Consider the following 12,816-nt stretch of genomic DNA (forward strand, 5'->3'; position numbering starts at 1 on the left):
TTTGTTGAAGAGTTTCTTTTGAAAGCTCATTACAATTAACTTCACATGTTCAACCCATAAACAAATTTTCAATTCATACATAGATAGATATATTAGATTCACTACACTTTTTATTAGTCTTAGGTTAGACACCATTGGTGTTCCTCAACTCATTAAGTGAGTGATCAATCTAAATCTATTGTGTGATTGTTGGTAGTCCAAGAAATTTTTTTACATAGGAAGTCAACTAAGTTGAGTTTATTCTATTAAATAGATCATTCTCTCACCTATGAACCTAATTGGGTCTTACTCCACTTCATCATTTTATGGGTTATTAAATTCCCTACCTTTGTGACAATAACAATGGTGACACTTATCAATTAATTTAAATATCTTAAAAACATTAATGATTTCAAATATTTAATGCTATTTCTATTCAAACAAAATATTTAATGTTATTTATTTTTAATAGTTCCTATAATAAATTATTTGTTTTGAATGGACATTTATGACCATAAATTATTATATTTATTAGAAAAGAGGTAAGAACCTTCATACAAATATTTAATTTTTTTGAATATTTGAAATAAAAATCAACAATCAATAAATGTACCTTTTAATCAATTTAAATATTTTAAAAACATTAATGCTTCCAAACATTTAATGTTATTTATTATTATAAGCTCCATTAATAAATTATTGTTTTTAAATAACATTTATGACCTTACAATAAATTATTACATTTATTGATAGTTGATATTTTTTTTCTAAAATTTATTTCAAGGACTTCATTAAAAAAGAAGATATTGATAGTATAAAAGTAAGACTCTTCATATCAAAATTGTGTGTGCAAAACAGAGATGAGTGCAAATCAGAGGAGTACTGCTCCACCCTTTAAGGTAAGTGAGTGGGAATCAATTAGGGAATTAGGGATTAAAACAATGTTTTTTGGAACATATGATATTTGATTAATTAAAACTTATACTTAGATTAAAAAAATGTTTTTTTGGAACATATGATATGCTGCAAATTCTTGAAGTTGATTCTAAATAGTTGTAAAGTTTGGGATATCCTTTATATTGTTTTAATTCATTCTCTTTGCATATATATATGTGTGTGTGTGTGTGCATGTGGGTGGGTGTGTGTGAAACTAATATATAAATTGTTAGATTATATTAAAGTATAATATATTCTTCAATTATGAATCAATAATTACAAGGATAAAATCTGATAAACTCGATAAAAGTTTATATTTATTATAATTCATTGTACGCTTAGTTTGAGATCAGTTGTATGTTAGACTCTCTTTTAAATTCATAAGACAAATTTTTATTTCTAATTTTTTAGTACATATATTTAATTAAGTTTTGATAATTGAACTTTCTCATTCTCTATGATATATTTATGTAGGAGGAATTTGCAACTGTACTAAGGATGACTCATTCCTTAAATGATGCTCAACCTGTACCTGCAACACCAGCATCATTTTGCAATCCTACTAATTGCAATATTGGTTGTGACGATGTTGTTCAGAACCAAAAAAATGAGGTACATAATTAATTTTCAATTTCAAATTTGTTTTCTTTCAAAATTATTCAAATTTTTCACTATTATAATTTTCTTGTATAAATCATCTAATCGTACATTAATTTGCATGTTTTAACAACAAAAATTGTGTGTAATTTATATGTCAAATGATCTAACTTTTGACTTATTTGTCTCATTTAAATAAATATTTGGCCAAATTAAGATGTTTGTTAAACAAGTTTGTTTTACTAAATTATAGGCTAAATAGCTTATAAATTTTAAATTAAACTAATCAATTAACAACTTTCAAACATATATAAGAATTTCAACTAGACTATGACACAATTGTGCATATGATAAACTGAATCCTAAAAGGATAGTCCATCATGTATTTGCATAGTTTGAATTTTTGTGTTGATTTTCATGAATATATTTTTTTAATCATTTGTGTGTGTGTGTGTGTGTATATATATATATATATATATATATATATATATATATATATATATATATATATATATCATTGCACACTTTACCTTTCTATTTACATTTTTACCAATAAGTTTAACTTATATACCTTTCTATTGTTATTAGAATGAAACCCCACCTGCGACACAAAATTCAAAGCCAAAACGAGGAAGACCCTTCAAAACGCCACCTGAATCGATTAAAAATTGGTATGTTATACGCAAAGAACGAAAGATCGCCAACAGGTTCGATACGGTACGTAATTCAATTAAAATGAAAATTTGATGTTTATTTATCTTCTTCCTTTTTGAGTTAAGATAAGATGGGTTTTCATAAGTGAATTCATTAATTCAATTGTTTTATTATGTAAAAAAATCTAGAGGGAAAATTAACAAACTTGTTTATTTCTTAAATATTATAGGTAAATATTACACATAGTGGACATAGAGATTTATTTTTTAAATATATTTCTTAAAGTAAATAGTTAGTTTGAGCAATATATTGAACATTTACAAAGTATTTCTTTTCAAACTACGAAGAGTAGTTTTTATACAAAAATATTCAACAATAGTCTGTGTGATAAAATTGAAATTTTAGTACAAACATTGTGATTTTAAAACAAAAATATGATACTTTTATAGACCATTCAGGTATAAAATATAGGCATATGTCATCAATACATCAATTATATATTAATAAAATAGATCATACTTTGAGTATAGGACCATAAGAAAATATAGGAAAACCAGCTCTACAACTATGATATTACATAGAAACAATAGAGAAAACAACATTCTATATATTTAGATAACAATAAGCAATTCATGTAGTAGGGTTAATAAACCAATTAGACAATAAGCAATGTCCAGGCTTTACTTTGGAAAAAAACCATATTCCAAGTAGTAACCTTAATATGATCAAGATGTCCGCACAAATTATAATTGTCATTATTCCAAATGAGAAAAAAAATGGAATGTTGATTATATAGGGTTCACAATTTTATGCCATTGTTTTCCTTCCATATACAAGTAATGTCCAAGACAATAATGTTACCTCCTTTCTCTATCATCTTCTCCAGTATCCTCAAAGAAGATTTGATAAAAACCATTTTTGCATAAAGTATCAAATAGAGAACTATGACTCTATGCTAAAAATCTCTATAAACATTTTCCGCCTCAACATTCATTCTACCTTAAGTGTATATTTTAATCAATGTTCAGTAAGTTAGATTATTAGGTTAAAGGTGTCTTGCTTTTGTGTCATCAAATAATTTTCAAACCACAGCATATTTGTTCTACCTTCCATATTCCTCAATTAGTGCATTATAAGTTAATGTCATTTTTATTTCACAAGTCTCTATCTGTCCAAATTAACCCTTAAATACTAAGGGCTAAGGGTCTTTATATCCTAAAGTGGAGTGTGATGAAAAATCCAAAGCTACACTATTTCTATGATCATCATAATTGTACCCCGTCCCTTTCCCATTTATTTGTCATTTTATATTTTCCTATACAACATGATAGGAATGAATGAATTGCAACATCATCTTTTTTAACAAGTTTTCTCTTGTTTGGTCTTTGTTATGATGGTTCATTTTATTATTTTTTTTCTTGCAGATTTTATATTTTCCTATCCATCATGCTAGGAATCAATTAATTGCAATATCACCTTGTTTAAGTTTTCTCACGTTTGCCTTTTGTTATTATCACTCATTTTACTATTTTTTTTTTTTGCAGAGTTATTTTCATAAGGAGACAGGCTTTCGGTGTCGGTCTTTGAAGGAGATTAAGAATTACGAGAAATATGGAAGTCCTCCTCGACGTCACAAAGTGAAAACACAAGCCAAAGAAGAAAGCAATGACAAAACCAAAAATGAAACAGAAGTGAGTATATTTATTTTAAAAAATAAAGTAGGGCTAACAATGTATTTTCCTACACATTTTATTATTGGTTAAAGTTTACTGACAACTATAAGCTCATGAGTAGGACTGAAAGTGATTAAAGAAACAGTAGTAGTACATCCTTTTGTTATTTTCAATCAACATGAACAAGTAACAAAGAGTGCATTTGAGATAGTGGTGATTTTTCTTTTTAAAATTAGAAAAGTTTAGTTCTCTTTTATTTCTGGGGTTCATGTAAAGTTTGGCATTTTAAATCACAATTTAATGTGATATTTTAATTTTTTCCATCAATGTATTCAAGAAAAGCAATATCATTAGTGATTTTCATATTCTTTTTAGTTTTACTATCTAGGACGTTTTTTGGAAAATGATAACTATAATGAGTATGCTTCTTCAGGGTGTTTGGAATCTTTTTCATTGCTATTCAAAATGTTGTTATTAAATATTGCAAAAAAAATAATCAAACAAATGATGGCTAATAATTAATAAAAGTGATGTGAGTATGCATATTTTTAATGTTTTGTATTCTTCTATATTATAATGCTTTTATTTTTTTTTTACTTTTCCAGATGTTTTTTACTATTAAAAATTCCTGGAATATTGAGAAATGTTTTTTGCTAAAGAAAAGAACAAAGAACTGGAAATTGAACTTTTTATTTATTTATTTTAGAGTTTATTGTAATTTATCACTATTCAACCCGAAAAATTTAATTTCTATTGTCAATGTTTCTATTAAGAATGTTGATGACAAAAAAAATACCTATTGGAATCAACACAATATTCTTCACTAAATGTTTCATTCTTTGTCATGATTTTTTCAGGAAATGGTTGTTGCTCAAAGAAAAGCAAAAGCAGAAGTTATGAGAACTTTTGTTGAAAAGTTTCTTTCGAAAGCTTATTACAATCAGCTTCACATGTTCGACCCATAATCAATAAAAATCAACTATTATATAATGTTCAAATCGACTGAAAAACATTGTCATCAGTTTATTTAATACCTATGTTGACAACTTCCATGTGATTTAGGATTTTCATATGATTTTATTTTGACTTTCTATGTTGGATGAAATGACAATTTGCTAGAAAGATCTCAATCCATTGGTTCCTTTTCATGGTTGTGGATATTGGGTTAGGCTAGGTATGTTTTTATTTTAAATAATTTTGTGTTTCATCTCTCTATTGTGATGAATCTGATTAATGGCATGCACAACTTATCTTTTACACATTGTGGGTGACTTACAGTTCCAATGTTGATGTTGGCTTTGTAGGGTTGGGTACATATTTATTTGCTAGTTTTGTGGTTTGTTTACACTAGTTTCTAGACTAGTACACCAATTTTCACGTCTACTAAGTTGGACAAGTTTTATTTTTGTTCGAAAATTGACTTGAATAATTTCTAAAACAATTAATAACTATAAATTATTATATTCAACTTCATACCATTTTCCATCACATTTATGTGAAAAGTTTGAATGCAATTTCAATCCAATTTCGTCTAAAAATACGAAAACTTAAACTTAGTTAATGTTCATTGTATAAACAAACTCTTTGATATGGGCATTTGTATATTACCATTCAATTCCTATTTTACCCTTCTCTAATCCTTAATTACTTAGAATCTTGATATCTTAAATGGACTGTGATGAATAATTCTATAAGCTACTACATTCATAATCCCATCACCATGCCCACTTCCCCCATTCATTTCTCAATTTGTGTTTTCCTATTTTACATGTTATGAATGAGTTGCAACATCAACTTTTTTTAACATTTTTTTTATCATTGTTTTCTTTTTATAAAATTGCTAATTTTATTTAAAAAAATATTTTGCAATTTTATCTTCATGAAGAGAAAGGGTTTCAATGTCGATCTTTATTAAGGCCGAAAGATATAAGATGCACATAATTCGTACTCAGTGTTGTAGAGTGAAAAAACAAGATAAAGAAGAAAGCAATAATAGAACTAAAAATGAAACAAAACCGAGTACAATTATTTGCAAAATAAGGGGTTCTACCATCATACTCCTCAACACATCCTTTGTAGCTAATGCACCTTTTACCATTCCTTAGAGTTTAATAAGAACAAATTAATTCATGAGTGATGACTTTTAAATAGAGAGAGGGACACAAATTTATAATTTTTAATAAATTTCAACAAATGACAAAGAAGGTGTTAGAGATGGTGATGCTAGAATTTCTATTTTTTAAATTACAAAATTTCAATTCTCCTTTATTTCCTGGGTGCATGTAAAGGTTGAAAATTTAAATTACAATTCCTTGTCATATTTTAAATTTTGCCTTCAATATTTTTAGTAAAAAGATTCTCGTTATTGTTTTACTTTTTTTTTGTTGGAAATTTTGGAAAATAATAGTCATATAAAGTATTTTTATTTGAGATCTTTTTCATTACTGTTCAAAATGTTGTTTTAAAAAGATTAAATAAATTATAAATTTTTAATATAATAATAATAATACTGACAATGAATAATTTTTTATAATTTTCAAATAAATCAGTTTGTTAGATCTAGAAGGTTTTATGAATGAATTGACATCTTACCTGTCTAACTAAATAAGATTTACTAGAAGTTGTGGCTTCATCTATTTTCTGAAAAGGTCTCATCTAAGGTTTGATGTATGTTAGGTCATAGGCCTGTCACCTAGGTTTGATGTATAATTCTTTTGTTTTTTTTTTCTTAAAGAGCTTTAACTTAGATAGTATTATGAACAGAAAAAAATATTATCTAAAATACTTTAAAGACAAAAAAAAAATAAACAATTTATAATAATAAAAAATAAGATTGAAAGAAAAAATAATAAATTATAAGGATTTAAACAATATTTAAGTCCATAAAACTTTTCTTTTACATAAGTATTTACTCATTTATAATTTACGATATATTATAAAAATTGATACAATTATTCTTAGTCAATATTTTGTTTTTAAAATAATTCATAAACTTATCAGCTAAATTCATGATGTACGAGAATATAAAATTATATTATTGTAATATATATGCTGAAATCAAATTAGTATCTTGAGTATAATAGAGATGGAGAGAATTTCTTTTTATTTCTTTTAATCATAGTTAACTTTTCATAAATATAATTTTTTTGGTTATTTCTCATTTTTGAAAATATAAAAAATATTCAAAACAAATGTTTTGCAAGCCACAAAATCATAAAAAAGAAAGACAGAAAACCAATCCAATTAAGCAATGCAGTGCAAGGAATGGTATGTGTCATCCTAAACTTTCCCATCCCTATATATTTCATAATAAATTATTCTGATTTATTGATTATTAATTTATGACCTTATCAACAAAAAATATTAAATTTATTTGTATTTATGTTTTCTTTTTCAAAAATAATATTAAAATACTTGGTAGTATTTATTAAAAATTGTAAAATGGGTAATATAAAACTATATTGTTGTAACAAATACATTCAAATTTTTGTAGGATTTTCATATTAGTTTATGTTCGAAAACTTAGTAATTATTTATTAAGGATGGAATTATAATAGATTATTTCTCCTATGCTTAATATTTATAATAATGTAATGTGAAACATATTACTCAGCTCAAATATAAATTTAAATGTTGATAAATATTTAATTATCTTTATTATATGACTTTTATTTATATAAACATACTTTTACTCTTTTACTGTATTATTTATGATATTAGAAAGTCAATACATTTATTTACAATTGCTATTTTGTTTTCCTAATGTTTTATTAAAATAATTATCAATAAAGTTCATACTGAAAACATTTAGTTATATTTATATAATTTATATGATCAAATCAATTTTACATTTAAAATATATTATTTTTTCAATGGCCTAATACATATATTTTTTATTTTTAATAGACTTAAAGAGGTAATCTTGTTTTATTTTGATTTGTTATAATGTTATATTTAAGAAAATTTAGAAGAGGAAAATTTTCCTCAAAGTTAATTTGTCTAAATATTTAATTCCATGTATTATTATACTATACTAAGATTAAATACTCGACTTCTTAAACAAATTTTCAATTCATACATAGATACAGATATTAGATTCATTACACTTTTTATTAGTCTTAGGTTAGACACCAATGGTGTTTCTCAACTCATTGAGTGAGTGATCAATCTCAATCTATTGTGTGATTGTTGCTAGTCCAAGAAATTTGTTTACATAGGAGGACAACTAAATTGAGTTTATTATGTTAAATAGATCATTCTCTCACCAATGAACCTAATCGGGTCTTACACCACTTCATCATTTTATGGGTTATTAAATTCCATACCTTTGTAAAAATAACAATGGTAATACTTATAAATTAATTTAAATATCTTAAAAACATTAATGATTCAAAATATTTAATGCTATTTCTATTCAAACAAGATATTTAATGTTATTTATTTTTAATAGTTCTTCTAATAAATTATTTGCGTTGAATGGACATTTATGACCATAAAATAAATTATTATATTTATTAGAAAAGAGGTAAGAACCTTCATACAAACATTTAATTTTTTTGAATATTTGAAATAAATATCAACAATCAATAAATGTACCTTTTAATCATTTTAAATATTTTTAAAACATTAATGCTTCCAAACATTTAATGTTATTTATTATTATAAGCTCCTATAATAAATTATTTATTTTTAACAGACATTTATGACCTTACAATAAATTATTTCATTTATTTATAGTTGATATTTTTTTTTTCAAAAATTTATTTCAAGAACTTCATTAGAAAATATTATATTGATAGTATAAAAGTAAGAACCTTCGTACAAGAATTTATTAAAATTGTGTGTGCAAAACGGAGGTGAGTGCAAATCAGAGGAGTACCGCTTCACCCTTCAAGGTAAGGGGGTGGGAATCAATTAGAGAATTAGGGATTAAAACAATATTTTTTGGATCATATGATATTTGATTAATTAAAACATATACTTATATTAAAACAATGTTTTTTTGGAACATATGATATGCTGAAAATTCTTGAAGTTGATTCTAAATAGTTGTAAAGTTTGGGATATCTTTTATATTGTTTTAATTCATTCTCTTTGCATATCTCTATATATATGTGTGTAAAACTAATATGTAAATTGTTAGATTATATAACAGTATAATATAATATTTAATTATGAATAAATAATTACATGAATAAAATCTAATAAAGTCGATAAAAGTTTATATTTATTATAATTCAATGTATGCTTAGTTTGAGATCAATTGTGTGTTAGACTATCTTTTTAATACATAAGACAAATTTTTTCTTTCTAATTTTTTTAGTACATGTATTTAATTAAGTTTTCATAATTCAACTATCTCATTGTCTATGTTACATTTATGTAGGAGGAATTCCAAACCGCAATAAGGATGACTCACTCCTTAAATGATGTTGAAGCTATACACGCAACACCAGAATCCATTTGCAATCCTACTAATTACAACATTGGTTGTGACCATGTTGTTAACAACCAAAAAAATGAGGTATATATATTTAATTTTCAATTTAACATTTCTTTTTTTTTTTCAAAATAATTCAAATTTTTCATTATTATAATTTTCTTGTATATATCATCTAATCATACATTAATTTGCACATTTTAACAACAAAAATTGTGTCTATTTTATATGTCAAATGATCTAACTTTTGACTTATTTGTCTCATTATATAAATATTTGGCCAAATTAAGATGTTTGTTAAACAAGTTTGTTTTCCTAATTTATAGGCTAAATAGCTTATAAATTTTAAATTAAGCTAATCAATTAACAATTTTCAAACATATATAAGAATTTCAACTAGACTATGACACAATTGTGCATATGATAAACTGAATCCTAAAAGGACAGTCCATCATGTATTTGCATAGTTTGAATTTTTGTGTTGATTTTCATGAATATATTTTTTTAATCGTATGTGTGTGTGTGTGTGTGTGTATATATATATATATATATATATATATATATATATATATCATTGCACACTTTATCTTTCTATTTACATTTTTACCAATAAGTTTAACTTATATATCTTTCTATTGTTATTAGAATGAAACCCCACCTGCGACACAAAATTCAAAGCCAAAACGAGGAAGACCCTTTAAAACGCCACCTGAATCGATTAAAAATTGGTATGTTATACGCAAAGAACGAAAGATCGCCAACAGGTTCGATACGGTACGTAATCCAATTAAAATGAAAATTTGATGTTTATTTATCTTCTTCCTTTTTGAGTTAAGATAAGATGGGTTTTCATAACTGAATTCATTAATTCAATTGTTTTATTATGTAAAAAAATCTAGAGGGAAAATTAACAAACTTGTTTATTTCTTAAATATTTTAGGTAAATATTACACATAGTGAACATAGAGATCTATTTTTTAAATATATTTCTTACAATAAATAGTTAGTTTGAGCAATATATTGAATATTTACAAAGTATTTCTTTTCAAACTACGAAGAGTAGTTTTTATACAAAAATCATCAACAATAGTCTGTGTGATAAAATTGAAATGTTAGTACAAACATTGTGATTTTAAAACAACAATATGATACTTTTATAGACCATTCAGGTATAAAATATAGGCATATGTCATCAATACATCAATGATATATTAATAAAATAGATCATACTTAGAGAAAACAACATTCTATATATTTAGATAACAACAAGCAATTCATGTAGTAGGGTTAATAAACCAATTAGACAATAAGCAATGTCCAGGCTTTACTTTGGAAAAAAACCATATTCCAAGTAGTAACCTTAATATGATCAAGATGTCCACACAAATTATAATTGTCATTATTCCAAATGAGAAAAAAAATGGATTGTTGATTATATAGGGTTCACAATTTTATCCCATTGTTTTCCTTCCATATATAAGTAATGTCCAAGACAATAATGTTACCTCCTTTCTCTATAATCTTCTCTTCTCCAGTATCCTCAAAAAAGATTTGATAAAACCCATTTTTGCATAAAGCATCAAATAGAGAACCATGACTCTATGCTAAAAATCTCTATAAATATTTTCCGCCTCAACATTCATTCTACCTTAAGTGTATATTTTAATCAATGTTCAGTAAGTTAGATTATTAGGTTAATGGTGTCTTGTTTTTGTGTCATCAAATAATTTTCAAACCACAGCATATTTGTTCTACCTTCCATATTCCTCAATTAGTGCATTATAAGTTAATGTCATTTTTATTTCACAAGTCTCTATCTGTCCAAATTTACCCTTAAATACTAAGGGCTAAGGGTCTTTATATCTTAAAGTGGAGTGTGATGAAAAATCCAAAGCTACACTATTTCTATGATCATCATAATTGTACCCCGTCCCCTTTCCCATTTATTTGTTATTTTATATTTTCCTATTTAACGTGATAGGAATGAATGAATTGCAACATCAACTTTTTTTAACAAGTTTTCTCTTGTTTGGTCTTTGTTATGATGGTTCATTTTATTATTTTTTTTTCTTGCAGATTTTATATTTTCCTATCTATCATGCTAGGAATCAATTAATTGCAATATCAACTTGTTTAAGTTTTCTATCGTTTGCCTTTTGTTATTATCACTCATTTTACTATCTTTTTTTTTGCAGACTTATATTCATAAGGAGACAGGCTTTCGCTGTCGGTCTTTGAAGGAGATTAAGAATTACGAGAAATATGGAAGTCCCCCTCGACGTCACAAAGTGAAAACACAAGCCAAAGAAGAAAGCAATGACAAAACCAAAAATGAAACAGAAGTGAGTATATTTATTTTAAAAAATAAGTAGGGCTAACAATGTATTCTCCAACACATTTTAGTATTGGTTAAAGTTTACTGACAACTACAAGCTCATGAGTAGAACTGAAAGTGATTAAAGAAACAGTAGTAGTACATCCTTTTCTTATTTTCAATCCACATGAACAAGTAACAAAGAGTGCATTAGAGATAGTGGTGATTTTTCTTTTCAAAATTAGAAAAGTTTAGTTCTCTTTTATTTATGGGGTGCATGTAAAGTTTGGCATTTTAAATCACAATTCAATGTGATATTTTAATTTTTTCCATCAATGTATTCAAGAAAAACAATATCATTAGTGATTTTCATATTCTTTTTAGTTTTACTATCTAGGACGGTTTTTGGAAAATGATAACTATAATGAGTATGCTTCTTCAGGGTGTTTGGAATCTTTTTCATTGCTATTCAAAATGTTGTTATTAAATATTGCAAAAAAAATAATCAAACAAATGATGACTAATAATATATGAAAGTGATGTGAATATGCATATTTTGAATGTTTTGTATTCTCCTATATAATAAAGTTCATACTGAAAACATTTAGTTATATTTATGTAATTTATATGATCAAATCAATTTTACATTTAAAATATATTATTTTTTCAATGGCCTAATACATATATTTTTTATTTTTAATAGACTTAAAGAGGTAATCTTGTTTTATTTTGATTTGTTATAATGTTATATTTCAGAAAATTTAGAAGAGGAAAATTTTCCTCAAAGTTAATTTGTCTAAATATTTAATTCCATGTATTATTATACTATATTGAGATTAAATACTTGACTTCTTAAACAAATTTTCAATTCATACATAGATACATATATTAGATTCATTACACTTTTTATTACTCTTAGGTTAGACACCATTGGTGTTTCTCAACTCACTGAGTGAGTGATCAATCTCAATCTATTGTGTGATTGTTGGTAGTCCAAGAAATGTTTTTACAAAGGAAGGCAACTAAATTGAGTTTATTATGTTAAATAGATCATTCTCTCACCTATGAACCTAATCGGGTCTTACACCACTTCATCATTTAATGGGTTATTAAATTCCATACCTTTGTAACAATAACAATGGTAATACTTATCAATTAATTTAAATATCTTAAAAACATTAATGATTCAAAATATTTAATGCTATTTTTATTCAAACAAAATA

The 12,816-nt window shown here is 25.2% G+C and overlaps 2 protein-coding genes across 2 annotated transcripts; both read left to right on the forward strand.

The window, feature by feature from the left end:
* The first annotated feature begins 803 nt into the window (after window positions 1-803).
* Window positions 804-4,987, forward strand: LOC114367526. Its single transcript, XM_028324725.1, has 5 exons — window positions 804-878; window positions 1,390-1,527; window positions 2,101-2,229; window positions 3,711-3,857; window positions 4,697-4,987. The coding sequence occupies exons 1-5, from the start codon at window positions 840-842 to the stop codon at window positions 4,802-4,804; spliced, it is 561 nt and encodes a 186-aa protein (XP_028180526.1). The 5' UTR covers window positions 804-839; the 3' UTR covers window positions 4,805-4,987.
* Window positions 4,988-8,625: 3,638 nt separating this feature from the next.
* LOC114367084 lies at window positions 8,626-11,701 on the forward strand. Its single transcript, XM_028324176.1, has 4 exons — window positions 8,626-8,734; window positions 9,226-9,363; window positions 9,925-10,053; window positions 11,475-11,701. Exons 2-4 carry the CDS (start codon window positions 9,250-9,252, stop codon window positions 11,649-11,651), a joined length of 420 nt encoding a protein of 139 aa, XP_028179977.1. The 5' UTR covers window positions 8,626-8,734; window positions 9,226-9,249; the 3' UTR covers window positions 11,652-11,701.
* The last annotated feature ends 1,115 nt before the right edge of the window (window positions 11,702-12,816 follow it).

The sequence above is a fragment of the Glycine soja genome, chromosome 9, assembly GCF_004193775.1.
Source record: "Glycine soja cultivar W05 chromosome 9, ASM419377v2, whole genome shotgun sequence".
In the NCBI taxonomy this organism is placed as follows: domain Eukaryota; kingdom Viridiplantae; phylum Streptophyta; class Magnoliopsida; order Fabales; family Fabaceae; genus Glycine; species Glycine soja.